Here is a 14,688-nt window from a genome sequence, read left to right as displayed (position 1 = left end):
ATTCACCCCCCCTCTAGTCCGCTATCTCGACCCTTCAAAGGTTTATACTGGTTTGGGCAGAATGTCCCTACATCTAGTTTTCTGCTGTTGCTCATGTTATTAGCACTGAAAGGTTCATAGTAGGGGGTACAAACGGTCGAGAGAGGGACATATCCCAAGTCTCTGATGGAAAGTTGGAAAGGGCGCTAAGAGCTTGATTGCTGCTCAGTTGTGTGTTATGTGGTGCGTGGTGTGTTGAATTGATTTCCCCTTTTAGTGGGGTGCCCTGCCCTCCCTTTTATAGATCAAGGGGGAGTAGGGATTACGAATGGGAGAAAGAGGAAAAAACCAGAGGTAGAGAAGGTCCTTCGAAGGTGCTGGGTCTTCCTTTTTCTTTGAGCCTGCCCTGCTGTTATGGCAGACGGTGCTAGGGATAGCACGTTCGCTGATCCTGATAGGGCCGTGCTCTGGCTTCGTTCAGCAAGTGGTCATATCCCATCTCACTCCGGCGGGCGGCGCGACGCACCAGGGTGTCGAGCTGTGACCCTATGGGGAACAGATGGCGTAGAGACCCCACGTTCGTTACTGTAGATGACATGAGTTTCCTTCTGGACCGTAGTGGTTGTCGTATGTTTCCGCCAGGATTCGTGTCCGAGGGCAATTGTCGGCGCCCATAACACTGTAGGACAAATGTCGACGCCCACAACACTGTTTGGACTCTGACATGCCTGGAAGAGCCTATAGCGCCTGTCTGGTCATATCCTGATGGTACTTTTCCTACAGTCGTGCAGGGTATGGTCCTCGATATTGCGGTTGACTTGAGTGCCCCGCCTTATCTGCACACGTAGTTATGAAGGAGTAGCGCACGGACGTCGGGCGAGGCGGAGTCTGCCCCCGGACGTCGGGCGAGGCGGAGTCCAACCCCCAGATGCGGGCGAGGCAGAGCCAGCCCTCGGACGTCGGGTGAGGCGGAGCTAGCCCCTATATGTCGGGCGAGATAGAGCCTGCCCTCAGACATCGGGCGAGGCAGAGCCAGCCCTCAGTCGTCGGGCGAGGCGGAGTCTGCCCTGGACGTCGGGCGAGGCGGAGCCCAGCCCTCGGACGTCGGGCGAAGCGGAACCAGCCCTCAGTCGTCAGGCGAGGCGGAGTCTGCCCTGAACGTCGGGCGAAGCGGAGTCTGCCCCAGACGTCGGGTGAGGCGAAGTCCAGCCCTCGGGGGTCGGGCGAGGCGGAGCCAGCCCTCAGGGGTCGGGCAAGGCGGAGTCAATCTTCAGTCGTTTGGGCAAGAAGTGTTGTTGCGTTCTTGTCTGTTCGGAATCATTAATGTTTGACGGTTATTAACTCCTTCTCTTTAGGTACCCCAGTATTAGGTCCCCGACAATATTCATCGCCCATGTTAGATGTTTCAAATATGTTTGTATCCTATTTTACTTCAACATCAATAAAAATTACTCCTTTTATTCCGGCAATCTTGCATACTAATATAGTATTATCTTCATCTGAAAAAATATAACTTTATGTATTCTTTGTCAAAGTATTTAAGAGCACCTCTAAGAATTTTTCTTAAACTCTTTTTCTAAATTTTTATTTGGTGAGATATCTAAACAAAAATTACTCTATATATCTTTTTATCTTCCAACAACTTCTCTATAGTCTACACGCACTCTAGAAAATCATTCCTACTCTCCACATCTTTACTTAGCAAAAACCTATAATAAAGAATGGTTATATTTAGAGATTTAAATGCATAAGCCGTTACAGATATATTTCACAAAAAAATATTCCAATGAATAAAGAAAGATACAAAAAAACCCTTAGAGTTGCTCTAAGGTTTGACCAAATATATATATTAATTAATTCTTATAACACCACATAAGTATATTATGAAAATTATCTAATGACAAATATAATGATACTTATTTGATGCATTAATATTTTTAATATATAGTTGGTTACTAAACTTAAATATTTTAATTTAATACTGTGCGAATTCATTCATTTTTAGCCGAGGGAGTATCATACAATATAGAGGCGTGTTGAAAATCACGTGGCTATCAACTCGTATTCCGTGCATTATGTACATGTTTCATCTCGCCCATTAATTTCTCAACTGGACGTCTACCCAAGCATTATGATGGGTTGGTGGAGTGCATCTAGCGAAAACCCTTGCTCTTCTGCCGCTGGCCTCTGCTCTGTGCTTTTAAACACCTCCCTCCAACTGCCGCAGTCCGCAGCGTACATCGCGGCTCTCAGTTCACTCCTCATCCCGCTCCCACACTCGCCTCCCTCGTCGGTGGCAGAAGAACCAGCAGCTCGCAGGAGAGAGAGAGAGACCACAGACCAGCCATGAGCCACGGAGGCGGAGCCGACAACGGTGTGAGCCCCGGGAACGTCCCGGTGTGCTACTACGGCGCGGCGGGGCGCGTGCCGGAGGCGCTGGAGCGTCGGGTGCGCGCCGCGGAGCTGTTCATGCGGTGCGCGGCGTGCGGGCTGGCGGTGCTCGCCGCGGCGCTGCTGGGCGCCGACCGCCAGACCCGCACCATCTTCGCCGTCGAGAAGACCGCCCGGTTCACCGACATGCAGTCGCTCGTGTAAGCGCCTCCGTCAAACCCGTCCCCTCCCCTCGTGACTTTTAATTCCGCCCCCGCCATGGCGCCACGCCATCCCTGTGCAAGTATTCCCATCCACCATTAATTAGGCCTCCCAATGATGCGTACGCATGCAACAGCAGCAAGCGAACTTTTCTTTTTCAGTGGTCTTTCTTTATTTTTGTGCAAATTAATTTCTCCAGAATCAAACGCGTCCTAGTCAGATGTCACAAATCCCCAGCACATGGGAGTTGCGAGCAGCATGCATTCCTTTATCCTTTATCCGCCATCCCTTTGTGCTGCCAAATTATTATTTGTTTCAACTGGTCACCGAGGCTGTGCATGTTGTTTGTTGATCCAGGTGCCCAGTGTTTTTATTTAGTGTACTACTATTAGATAGATAGACTAGGAGCTACTACTATATCACTATCACTTTCGTTATAAGGCAAGTCTGATGACCGATGGCAACTTAAGCAAGAAAAGGAAGCTTCCTTAATCGGGTGCCCTGGGCTGCCTGAACTGAACGTGTACACACGGTGCCACCAGACTGTGGTAGCAGTATATCAACCAACAAATGTGCTGCGCGCTGCTGGAGAGGTTGAGACTTGAGAGAGAGTGATGGCGAGGCCAACGGGCAACCACACGTACGGCGGCGACGACGAACCGGCCGCTTAAAAGCTGATGCCGGCCGGGGCATGCACAGTTGGGCTCGGGGGCAGGTTTATTATTTCCTTGCCGCTTCGCAGTGGACGGACCCACGCGTATGTAGAGCGTATGTACGTATGCGTTTGCCAGTGGCTGCCACCGGTCCTTGCCTGGCCGTGCGTAGTTCGCACGGAAGGGAAAGGGTAGGTCCGTCCAACCCAGAATAGCAGCTGCTTTCATGGCGCTGCCTGTCCTTGTTGACATGGCACTCGCAGTGTTTGTTTTTTACCCCTCTGGTCACACCGGTGGCAGCGTGTGCGGTGTGCTGTGGATGTGGTCTGCTTCCGGTTGAGTTTATAGTTATCATCACTGTGACATGGTGTCCAAGTATGGCAACCACCACGTGGTGGTTCTGGCTACCCGTTGCAGTGTTAATGGTTACTTCGTCCCTCATTCATGAGCGCGCTTGAATGCGACCTACTTCTCGCCTACCACCACGGTTGCCTCGCATGCTAGCAGTGCTCCCAATATTCTAAGCGCGTGTTCAGTTGCGCGAAGTTTGGATTTTGGGCTACGGTAGTATTTTCGTTTTTATTTGGCAATTAGTGTTCAATCATGGACTAATTAGGCTCAAAACGTTCGTCTCGTAATTTCTAACCAAACTGTGCAATTAGTTTTTTTTCGTCTACATTTAATGCTTCCATACACGTAACCCAATGTGATGGGTACTGTAGCATTTTTTTTTTTTGGAATTTGGATGCAAACTAAACACGGCCTAATACTCCTACTACGTATGCTGTGCATTTTCTCTATTCACTTTGTATTTGACGTATTCATTTAATTTTGGGTTATTTGGATCTACGCCATTATAATTCTTCAACTTTGGAGATATGCCATTACAATTCACCTATTCTGAAATTTGCCATTACAATTCTTCTTCTACCTGATACTTGCCATTTTCTACGTCTTTCGAGTGTCTGGGCCCACTGTCAGGCCATATACGTGTACACATATTCCGTATGGACCAAAACACCCCTGCTGCTTCTCTCCCTTCACTCACTGACGTGTGGGCCCCACACGTCAGATTCTCCTTCAACCTCCAGCAAGCCCATCCACGCCGTCGGATCTCGTCGGCTGGGATCTGCCGCCGTCGGATCCATGCCGCTCGCCTCCTCAACCAGATCCGCTCGCCGTCGGGGAGGAGGGTGCCGGATCCGCTGCCGGGAAGGAGGTGGGGGCCGGATCCGCCGCCGTGGACGAGGTGGGGGCCGGATCCGCCGCCGTGGACGAGGTGGGGGCCGGATCCGCCGCCGGGGACGAGGTGGGGGCCGGATCCACCGCCGGAGACGAGGTGAGTGGGGGCTGGATCCACCGCCGGGGACGAGGTGGGGGCCGGATCCACCGCCGGGGAGGAGGTGGGGGCCGAATCCACCGTCGGGGAGGAGGTGGGGGCCGGATCCACCGCCGAAGACGAGGTGGGGGTCGGATCCGCCGCCGTGGACGAGGTAGGGCCCGGATCCACCGCCGAGGGCGAGGTGGGGGCCGGATCCACCGCCGGGGGCGAGGTGGGGGCCGGATCCACCGCCGGGGACGAGGAGTAGGCCGGATCCACCGCTGGGGAGCAGGTTGGGGCTGGTTCCGCCGCCGGGGAGGTGGAGCGGGCCGGATCCGCCACCGGGGAGGTGGAGTGGGCCGGATCCACCACCGGGGAGGAGGTGGTGGCCAGTTCCACTGTCGGGGAGGAGGGGGCCGGATCCGCCGCCGAGGAGGAGGTGGCGGCCGGTTCAACCGTTGGGGAGGAGGAGGGGGCCGGATCCGCCGTCAGGGAGGAGGTGGAGGCCGGATCCGCGCCCCCACGCGCGCCGCCGGGCGAGACGGGCCGCGCTCACTGCCGTGGTCAAGCCGCGCCGCCTTGGTGGGAGTGAAAGGGAGGAGGGGTGCTGTCGTGGTTTGAGGGAGGAAGGGCACCGCCATGGTGTGGGAGCGAGGAGGAGCGCCGATGTGGTTGGAGGGAGAGGGAGGAGTGGCCGATGTGTGAGAGAGAGAGAGGAGTGAGAGAGAGAGGGGCGTCGGTTGACCTGAGGGAGGAGTGGCCGGTGTGAAGGAGAATCTGACGTGTGGGGCCCACACGTCAGTGAGTGGAGGGAGAGAAGCAGCCGGGGGTGTTTTGGTCCATACGGAAGATGCGTACACGTATATGGCCTGACAGTGGGCCCAAACACCCGAAAGACGTAGAAAATGGCAAGTATCAAGTAGAAGAAGAATTGTAATGGCAAATTTCAGAATAGGTGAATTGTAATGGCATATCTCCAAAGTTGAAGAATTATAATGGCGTAGATCCAAATAACCCTTTAATTTTTCTGAAATAGTTTCTATACATAAACTGTGCTAACATGTGCTAGTACTGCATATTATCTACAAGTATCTTTTTATTGGAAGCAGTAGTTATATAGTAATTCTTAACTAGTACAGTATTCAATTCCTACAGTTCTAAACATGTAACGACGGGGAATTGAGTTTTAGCAGCATCAGTGTTGCATTGAAAATACAACTAACAATACACTACTCCATGATCAGTGTGATTTACTATTGCTCTCGGCAGTCAACAGTTAATAATATGTAGGAGTGAAACAGATAGTGGTATCACTTCATAGTTATTGCCCTCAGTGCGCTGTAAGCCTAACATAAAAAAAAGAAAAGAAAAAAAAACTGCGAGGAGGGCCAACAGCATGTTCGGTTGGCTGGTTCGTATCGTTGTTGGTTCGTGAAGAAGTACTGCTGGCTGGTTTGTGTGAGAGAAAAATACTGTTTCGGCTGAAAATTTACGATCATTTACGACGAGCCACGGCCAGGCTGTTCATAACGCAGCCGCATGGGATCGTGTAACATTCAAAGTACTGACATATTGAAGAGCTAACCATGCCCACAAAGTAGGTGATTTTTCAATAGAGCCGCATGGAAGGGAAGTCGTCAAAATAATACATCAATAAAAAATCACATAAGTTTCCAGGACCAGTGGTGTGGAACTTTGTATTATTTCATTAGAAGCATAAAATTTTATCAAACTGACAAAAGGTGTTGCTTTTTTTAGATAACGGGAAAAAATTAGTTCAAAAAAGATAATGGAAAAAAAATCCGTCTTCGGCCTTCTTCTAAGAAGAAGTATATCAATCCATGTTTATTACTATGATACACTCAGGATTTAAACTTATTACGTCTTCATAACTAATGTCCAAGAAGATAAATGACAAATAGTGGTTGCTGATGCTCAATTGCTGGCATGCAGATTCTTGGTGATAGCAAACGGGATGGCAGCGTGCTATAGCCTGCTCCAGGGGGCGAGGTGCTTGGTGAGCATTCTGACAGGTGGTGTCCTCATCAACAGGCCCATGGCATGGGCTATCTTCTCTTGTGATCAGGCAAGTATTTATGATTGTCACTATCAGCTTTTATACTTTTTTGGTCGCTGTCTTTATGTTCTTGTTGCATGTGTGTTATTTGTCACAATCAAGTGGTTATTGTTCTGCTATCATTTCTAAATATTTTGAGCGGAAAGGCTACTGTTCTGTCGCCCTTGAGCACTTGAACATGTTTTGTACTGTGCAAACGGAATGTGACCGAGACATAAAGTAGATGGTTACCCAAAGTTTTGGGGTCAACACACAGAAAGGTTGTTAGGATTAGCCACTGGGCAGCTCTGACGTTCAAACAGTAATATTCAATACATTGTTGTCATAGCAGATTGAAACAGGAGATATGAAAGACACAGTTTAGGAGTAAGTAACTCGTATGCTGGACGTGTCAATTATTGATAGGATAGTTTGCTATGCATACCCGTCAACACTGACGTTCTTTTAGGGACATGTCGACCCATATAAAGACAGGGAAAATAGAAGTTGGCATTAATTGACAGGGAAAATAGAAGTTGGCATTAATTGACACCTTAATGTGCATTTATAGCCTACAAGACACCTCGTGTTGCTTGAAATTGTTGATATAAAGTTATTTTCATGTGATCATGTATTCATGTCATGTCACATCCTTCCGGCCTTCCTCCGTATAGCAGAACGCAAATCACCAACTAGGCTCAAAAGATTCATCTCGTGATTTCCAACTAAACTGTGTAATTAGTTATTTTTTTTACCTACATTTAATACTCCATGCAAGCGGCTAAAAATTGATGTGATGGAGAGAGAGTGAAAAAACTTGGAATTTGGATGGCATCTAAACAAGGCCTGAGCTATGGTTAGCATATTCCTTGGAAATTTTGAAATTGATAAATCACTGTGATAAAATAAACGACCTGCTACTTTTTTTTGATAGAAAACGACCTGCTACTTAAAGGTGCCCAAACCAAAAATATTAGAACCAACTGCCTAACATACAAATGAACTGCATATCCGGGCCTCAGGAGTCAGGATAGTAATTGTACGTTTTCCAGTAATTTGTGGTCATATACATGTTCCATGGCTAGCAAATGGTGGGAAACAGACTGGTCATCCTGGCGAACTGTCAAATGCAAGTGTACCAACATGTACTACGTGTATTTGCTGCCTGAATGCGGCAGCAGCCCCAGTGCAGTACAATCCAGAACAGCGGTAGCAGTAGGTGAGATCACAGACCAGAGATTCAGAGCCACCAGATGGTGTTATGCCAAGCTCTAGGTCGTTCTAAGAGCATAAAGAGTTTTCTAAATCCCTTCTTAATTCTTGGTTTTTAACGAGGGGAGAAAAAAAACTCTCTCCAACAACTTCTAATTTATTCTCCTAATCTTTTAGAACTTGGAAAAAGTCATCTGGTCCGCGTAAAGTTACGTTGTTCCGAGTCACGCATATCTTCTCTCCCCACGCGTGTTTGTCGGCCAATCTAAAAATGGAAGGGCGTGGAAAGAATAATGATTAGGAAAGGGTACAAGAGAAAGAATATATAAAAGTGGTTAGGATAATTTAGAAATAGTATATGATTCATGTTGTAAAATTGTTTTCTATATGTCAGGAGTGGATTATTATAAAACTCTTGGAGATCCCTTCTTTATTCCTTCCAATATTTTTTTTAGAGTCATCGAACTCCATGGTTTTTTGGAAAAAAAATATTGGATACTCTTGGATACGCTCTTTCCTGTCTTACACACGATAGTCTTCTGTCGTGATGCCTGTTCTTACCATAAACAGTACTGACTCTACGTACGTTCTGTGAACAACCCGGGGGGCGCTTGCATGTGCAGGTGATGGCGTACTTCACGATCTCGGCGGTGGCCGTGGCCATGGAGGCGGCCATGATCGGCAAGTACGGGTCGCAGCAGTTCCAGTGGATGAAGACGTGCCACCTCTACAAGCGTTTCTGCGCGCAGGCTGGTGGCGCCGTGGCCTGCGCCGTGGCTGCCAGCCTGAGCATGGTCGGCATCTCGCTGGTGTCCGCGTTCAACCTCTTCCGGTTGTACGGCAGCGGCAAAGGGAGGAAGTGATCGGCCCGGCCGGCCGGCTCTCCCTTCAGCCTGCCACTAGGAACACAGGGCAGCCGCTTGTGCTTGTCTCGCCGCCGCCGCTGGCCCTTTTTCTTAGGTTTTCTTCATCTCCGGTTTGAGTTTTTTTCCTGGTGTTTGTAGGCATTCCTGTCGTCGTCTGTCAGCGTAGCCATAAAAAGGTCTCTGGGACGCTCGCCCATGTATGTATAATATATGATGTGAAGTGATCCAATGTGTTCGTGTACTTATACTATGGCAATAAACGTGTGGGAAAGCGATGTATCGACGATGGCTGTCGCCGCCTGCAGCTGCTGCAGCAGGGATGGCTGGGAAATTACTCTTGGTCCTGGGTTATTATTATACAGTAGCTGTTGTTGCTGATGCTGTGGCAACTGCCATCATTTACTCCGCATTACTTTGTCAAACTTGCTGGAGATAGGCATCTTTGTGTTGTGGACTCTGACGCAAAGAACTTATTATGGATGATCAAATGGTTCGTTCTCCGCCTTCCGTTCTTGTGTCCTACGATTATCTTTCAGGCCCACTACAATTGTCAGTGACGGGCTTTCCAATATGGTTTGAGCCTTCGGTTCGAAGTACCACAATATAGGGCCATCCAACGGGATTAGGGCTCTGGCCCAACTACAGCATGGGCCTAAAGAACAAATGCACAACAATACAGAGTTGGGCCTCGGATGGCATTGGGCTTTTCTCATACTTGTAAAAATGAATGGAATTAATCTACTTGCCCACGATGCAGTACAGTAAGCTGGAAGCCCATTGGAAATGGAGCATACAGCGTCGCCAATAGTCCCAAAAAATAATTGGTAAATCAATAAGTTTTTCAAGTGGCTGAAAAAAAGTTGAGAGCATATTTGTTAGATTGCTCCAACAGTTTCTAAAATTTTAGTCTTAAAATGTAGAAGACAATTTTGCACGAGGAATTCTCGGACTATTTCTAAATCATCATAACCACTTTTATACTTCCTTCCTCTCTTGTACATTATCATCAGGAACCGTTTCCTAATCTTTATTCTTCCTCACGTCATTCCACCTTCAAATTGGCCGATGGATACGCGCGCATATATCCACGTACTTAGGTCGAGTTTCCTAAGTGCCGAAAGATTTGGAGTTGAGATAGATAGTTGTTGGAGAGCTTTTTTTAATCTCGCTAAAAAATCTAGATTAGGAGTGGGTTCTGAGAACTTTTGGAGATCCTCTGACTCTACCGCATGTTCGCTTGGTCGTATTTGGCTTATAAGTTATGGCTTATCAGCCAACGAATAGTATTTTTCTCTCACACCAAATCAGCCAACAGTACTTTCAGACATGGCTTATAAGTCAAACAAGCCCAAACAAACAGGGCATGCATCAGTCATGTCAGTTTAGGGCCTATCGAAACGGAGAAATTAAAAATAGAGGAACAAGAGAAAATGTAGAAAAGAGACAAAATACAATGACAAAACAGGGGAAAGAAAGAATGTTGGAATTTTATTGGAGCGGGAATTTGGAACATAGGAATACGAATTGTGGACTCATCCAACAGCTACCCCATTGATCTCTCCTTTAAAATACTACAGGAGCTAGATCAACTATAGTTTGGACATCCACTCTGGCAAGAACGTGATGAGCTTGGGCCACAGTAAGATTTGTCTTGGACTTCATGAAGGAAAAACATATAAGTGATTGCAAAGGATTTTTGGTTTCCTCCAAATCATATAGGTACAGGAACCTTTTCTTTGGAAAGGAATCGTTTACACCAAAATTTGGAAGAAGAGTCACAAGGACTCGAAAACTCCCAAGATCATGTCACCAAGGAATCAATTGCGTGCAGATCGGAACCAGCTGATTCGAATGTAAAACTGGAATCGACTTTCTTCAGATAGCGCCAGCGGATAACGACAAAGACTATGATCGATGCCAGGACGAGACATGTTGAACTCTATAAAAAGAGAAAGATTAGAGTCTAAGTTATCTTAAATTAGGAATATTTTCTCTAGGGTCAAAAATTGTGATGAATCATGCTTAGACAGGAGTCATACGCAGGTTCCGGGTATAAATATCAAACCCCGGCTATTGTAAAAGACACACAATCAATCAAATACCAGTTATTTACTTTTTTCGGCTCTGGCCACCCCTTAGGAGTAGGAGTAGAGTAGATCTCGATGAGTTCTTCAGCAAGTACGGCTGCATCGATCCGGTCGACCTCCACTGCTTGTCTGTAAATACCGTCATGGCTTATACCTCTATTCGTACGGCTGCATCGATCCGGTCGACCTTCACTGCGACTCTGGTATGAGTTAGTTATCGACTCTTGTCTAGTTCAAGTACGGCTGCATCGATCCGGTCGACCTCCACTGCTCTAACTAGATTAAGGTCAAGTTATCGACTCTATCTAAGGGTGGCGCTCCTTCGGATATATTCATTAAGTTATCGATATTGCTTATTGCTTTTATTATTTATTTAATTACAGCAATATCACTTCGCCCGATTGGGATTGATCTAGATCGGCCTTATATCTATTTTAACCCATCGTTTCTTAATCTAAACTGATCTAATTTGTACTTTAAACGATGAGTTATGTTTTATCGGCTGTTTTATATCAATCTTGATCGTGCATAGCGTGCGGTTAAGGTGTGTCTGATTTTGGGTAGATCTATTGGCTAGCGAAAACCATTCCATGGCCCGTTATCATGGTCTGTGTGATTCTACCTCACCCCACTGTTAGCACCGTAGAGTGAAGATCGTTATTTGGTAGATCTGTTTCTAAGAGGGCATAACCTTAACTGTGCACTATGCCTAAATCGGTTGTTTTAACCGATATCAAGCGATTTCACGAACAGTTCGCATCACAAGATCGTTGAAGTAGCGATAGGTTGAAAGATGTGTTAGCCCCATGATCTTATTATTGTATTATGACCTGCATAATTCTACCTCATGCCCCACTGATATTAGTAATAAGTTAGGGTCGTCGAGTCTATTATTGTTTCTACGACCTTCATGATTCTGCCTTATGCCCCACTGGTCATAGCAATAGATGAGATATAATATGTTCATTAGATTTTCCTCTATTAAATGGTTGAATGATGATGAACTATTTTTTCATATAAAAAGGGGTTTGGTTACTCGCAATCATTGGCTTAGTATGAACTAATTATTGTTGATATCCTTTTGCAAGTGACCAATATTTATTTAAAGAATGATATTCATCCTGAACGATAATCGATTCCTCTTACACAACTCCATGAGCTTTAACCGATTTATTCTTACGAATATGTTGGACTCGACTATTTAGTCGATCTCCATTCATATCGGCTCTCAGAGCCGCACATTCGGGACTGTCTGGCAACACCAGTATGTTCCGCCCTTAATTACTGATAAACTTTCTCTCCTTGTCAATTGCAGGGTCAAATTGACTGGCACATCTTGAGAGGAGTGCGTAGGATCGACCACCCCTGCGCTGAAGCTAGGCGGATCTCTAGCTCCATCGAGCGGACCCTTCCAGCTTGCTCGTGCGTCCTCGGCACGGGACAAAATTTCGTGTCGACACACATTTCTGGCACGCTCGGTGGGACCCCACAATCGTCATGACGGTTCACAACAATAATGACATCCTTATGATACATTATGAAGATCTACCTAATGGAGATAAAGGTGTCATCAGCAAAGCTATATAAGAGTTTTAGAGCAAATGTTTGTTGTCCTACACCAAAACACGTGACAACATAATTATTCAAAAATTTCCACTACCAAGAGTTTTATTACACGGGCAGACAGATACAACTGAAGCTGAAGACAAGCATTTCTTTACGAAGGTTGTAGACAAATCTATTTGTGATGCCATATCAATCCAAAATGAAGCTTTCTTGGACACATTCCATAACGCCATGAAAGAAGCGATTCATGGGTGTCCAGTTGGTCAAGTTGGGCCGACTTGTTACAATATTCTAGATCCGTCGACCCAAGGGACTATTCAAGTCAGTACCAGCCATCAAGAAGCAACACCAACTAGTAATGGTGATATCCAGGCAGTTCAGGGTTCATCTGAACAAACTCAAGGTACTACTACAAATCAGATATAGTATAACCCTAGACCATCAGTATAGCATGTGCAACAGCCAGTGGGGCAAAGTTAGAACTAGGTGATCAATTTTGGCACATTAGGCCACATACCATCATAGCTCAAAAAATAGCACCATCAATTCAAAGGATCCGTAGAGATATAGATCCTTATGTCTATAATCAGAGACTTCAAGTAGCAAGCTAGCAAAGAATCCAGCAGATGGAGATTCCACAAGGGTATCACTATGGATCAGACTATAACACCCTTCACATGATTTTAAATCCAAGGTACCAAGGCACATGGGATTTCAATCCATAGATAGGTCAATAGGTGTAGAGAAATTTGAATTCAAATGCTGATGAGTTGCTGCTGAGGGTGATCGAGATGATGAAAAATTAGTTTGGTCTGAAGCCAAAAGGGTTGACCTTCACGTACAAATGCCCATATCCAGAATGGTATAATTTGGTCGCTCTTTCCACAAATTACAAGCTCCCAGAGTCCGCTAAGTTCACTGGCCAAGACAGTACAAGCACGATAGAATATGTCAATCGGTATCTTACACAATTGGGTGAAGCATCGGTTGAGGATGCCCATAGAGTTTGTTTCTTCTCCTTGTCCTTATCAGGGCCAACCTTCACTTGATTTTCATCATTGCTAGTTAATTCCATTGCCAATTGGGCTAACTTAGAGAAGAAGTTTCATACATATTTTTATAGTGAGACCAGAGAAAAGAAGATTACCGATCTGACAACTATAAGGTAGAAGACTAATAAATCGGGCACTGAGTTTTTTTAGAGGTTCCGAGAGATTAGGAACTTGTGCTTCTCCTTAAACTTGGCTGATGATCAACTAGCTGCTTTAGCTATCTAAGGAATACTGCCAATGTGGAAAGAAAAGCTGCTGGGACAAGAATTTGACAACTTGGGTCAATTGGCTCAATGAGTGGCAGCGCTCAATAGCCAATTCTAAAGTGTGCGTAGAGATACCCAATTCTAGAAGAGTACCACAGTGGCCGAAGCTTATAATCCATACTTAGTTGATGACAGCTAAGAAGATGAAGAAGAGGTTGCTGCGGCTAAATGGAATTGTGGCAAGAAAACCGTAACGGTGTCAAATCCTTAGAGAAGAGGAGTTGAGGAGAGCTATGACTTTGATGTCACTAAATCAGATAAGCTCTTTGATTTCTTGCTTGAGAAGGGGCAGATCAAGTTGCCCGATGGACATGTTATGTTGCCCCCTGATCAGTTGAAAAATAAAAAGTTCTGCAAGTTCCATAATGCTACTTCTCATTGTACTAATAAATGTAGAATCTTCCGGCAGCAAATACAGAGGGCTATTCAGCAAGGAAGGCTCAAATTTGATACGCCTCGGAAAATGAAAGTTGATGATAATCCTTTCCCAGGAGATCAAAACATGGTTGATGTTGGGCTACTCAAAGAAAAGACTAAGGTCCTAACATTAGCTAAATCAAGAGAAGCTAGAACAGTCGATTCTAAGAAGCAAATATCGGCTGACGAGTATAGAGAAATTAGAAGACGTCGCGCTAAGCAAAAGAGCCAATATGAGCAGGGAGAAACATCAAAAGATGGGGCGACAAAGCCATGAGTTATGTCTTGGATCCTGTTGAATAAGTGTCAGTGGCAGAAGAAAAAGGATTATTAGCGTTGGTTAAAGGATGAAGAATACCAGCGTCAACTAGAAAAAAAGATACGAAAGGAAGCAAGCTGAATCACATTAGAATTATCCTTTCTTTAGACATTACTAGAATGAAGGTTTGAAGTTGTCTACCAGACATGACTGTCCAGAATACAACAATCAATATTGGGAGTTTAGGTAATCTCAAACCAACTGTCGGTCTATCCATACTCAAGATGCATATAATCATAATAACATGGATCGACGCTTAAAAATGGAAGTATTCATAATCGGCTGGGAAAAAGAGTTGTTGA

The 14,688-nt window shown here is 45.8% G+C and overlaps 1 protein-coding gene across 1 annotated transcript; it reads left to right on the top strand.

Annotated features, from left to right (window-relative positions):
- The first annotated feature begins 2,201 nt into the window (after positions 1-2,201).
- LOC136504944 (CASP-like protein 2U2) lies at positions 2,202-9,045 on the top strand. The gene is made up of 3 exons (XM_066499999.1): positions 2,202-2,570; positions 6,499-6,631; positions 8,437-9,045. Exons 1-3 carry the CDS (start codon positions 2,326-2,328, stop codon positions 8,674-8,676), a joined length of 618 nt encoding a protein of 205 aa, XP_066356096.1. The 5' UTR covers positions 2,202-2,325; the 3' UTR covers positions 8,677-9,045.
- Positions 9,046-14,688: the final 5,643 nt, after the last annotated feature.

This window comes from Miscanthus floridulus, chromosome 1 (genome assembly GCF_019320115.1).
Source record: "Miscanthus floridulus cultivar M001 chromosome 1, ASM1932011v1, whole genome shotgun sequence".
NCBI lineage: Eukaryota > Viridiplantae > Streptophyta > Magnoliopsida > Poales > Poaceae > Miscanthus > Miscanthus floridulus.
Note: the sequence above shows the minus strand (reverse complement) of the source record. Positions and strands in the feature narration are given on the sequence as shown.

Excerpts from the sequence above, each read along its gene's own strand:
- LOC136504944 (XM_066499999.1), top strand. The coding sequence starts at position 2,326 with ATGAGCCACGGAGGCGGAGCCGACAACGGTGTGAGCCCCGGGAACGTC. Across the intron at positions 2,571-6,498 it reads ACCGACATGCAGTCGCTCGT|ATTCTTGGTGATAGCAAACG; the intron begins GTAAGCGCCTCC and ends GCTGGCATGCAG. Across the intron at positions 6,632-8,436 it reads CTATCTTCTCTTGTGATCAG|GTGATGGCGTACTTCACGAT; the intron begins GCAAGTATTTAT and ends TTGCATGTGCAG.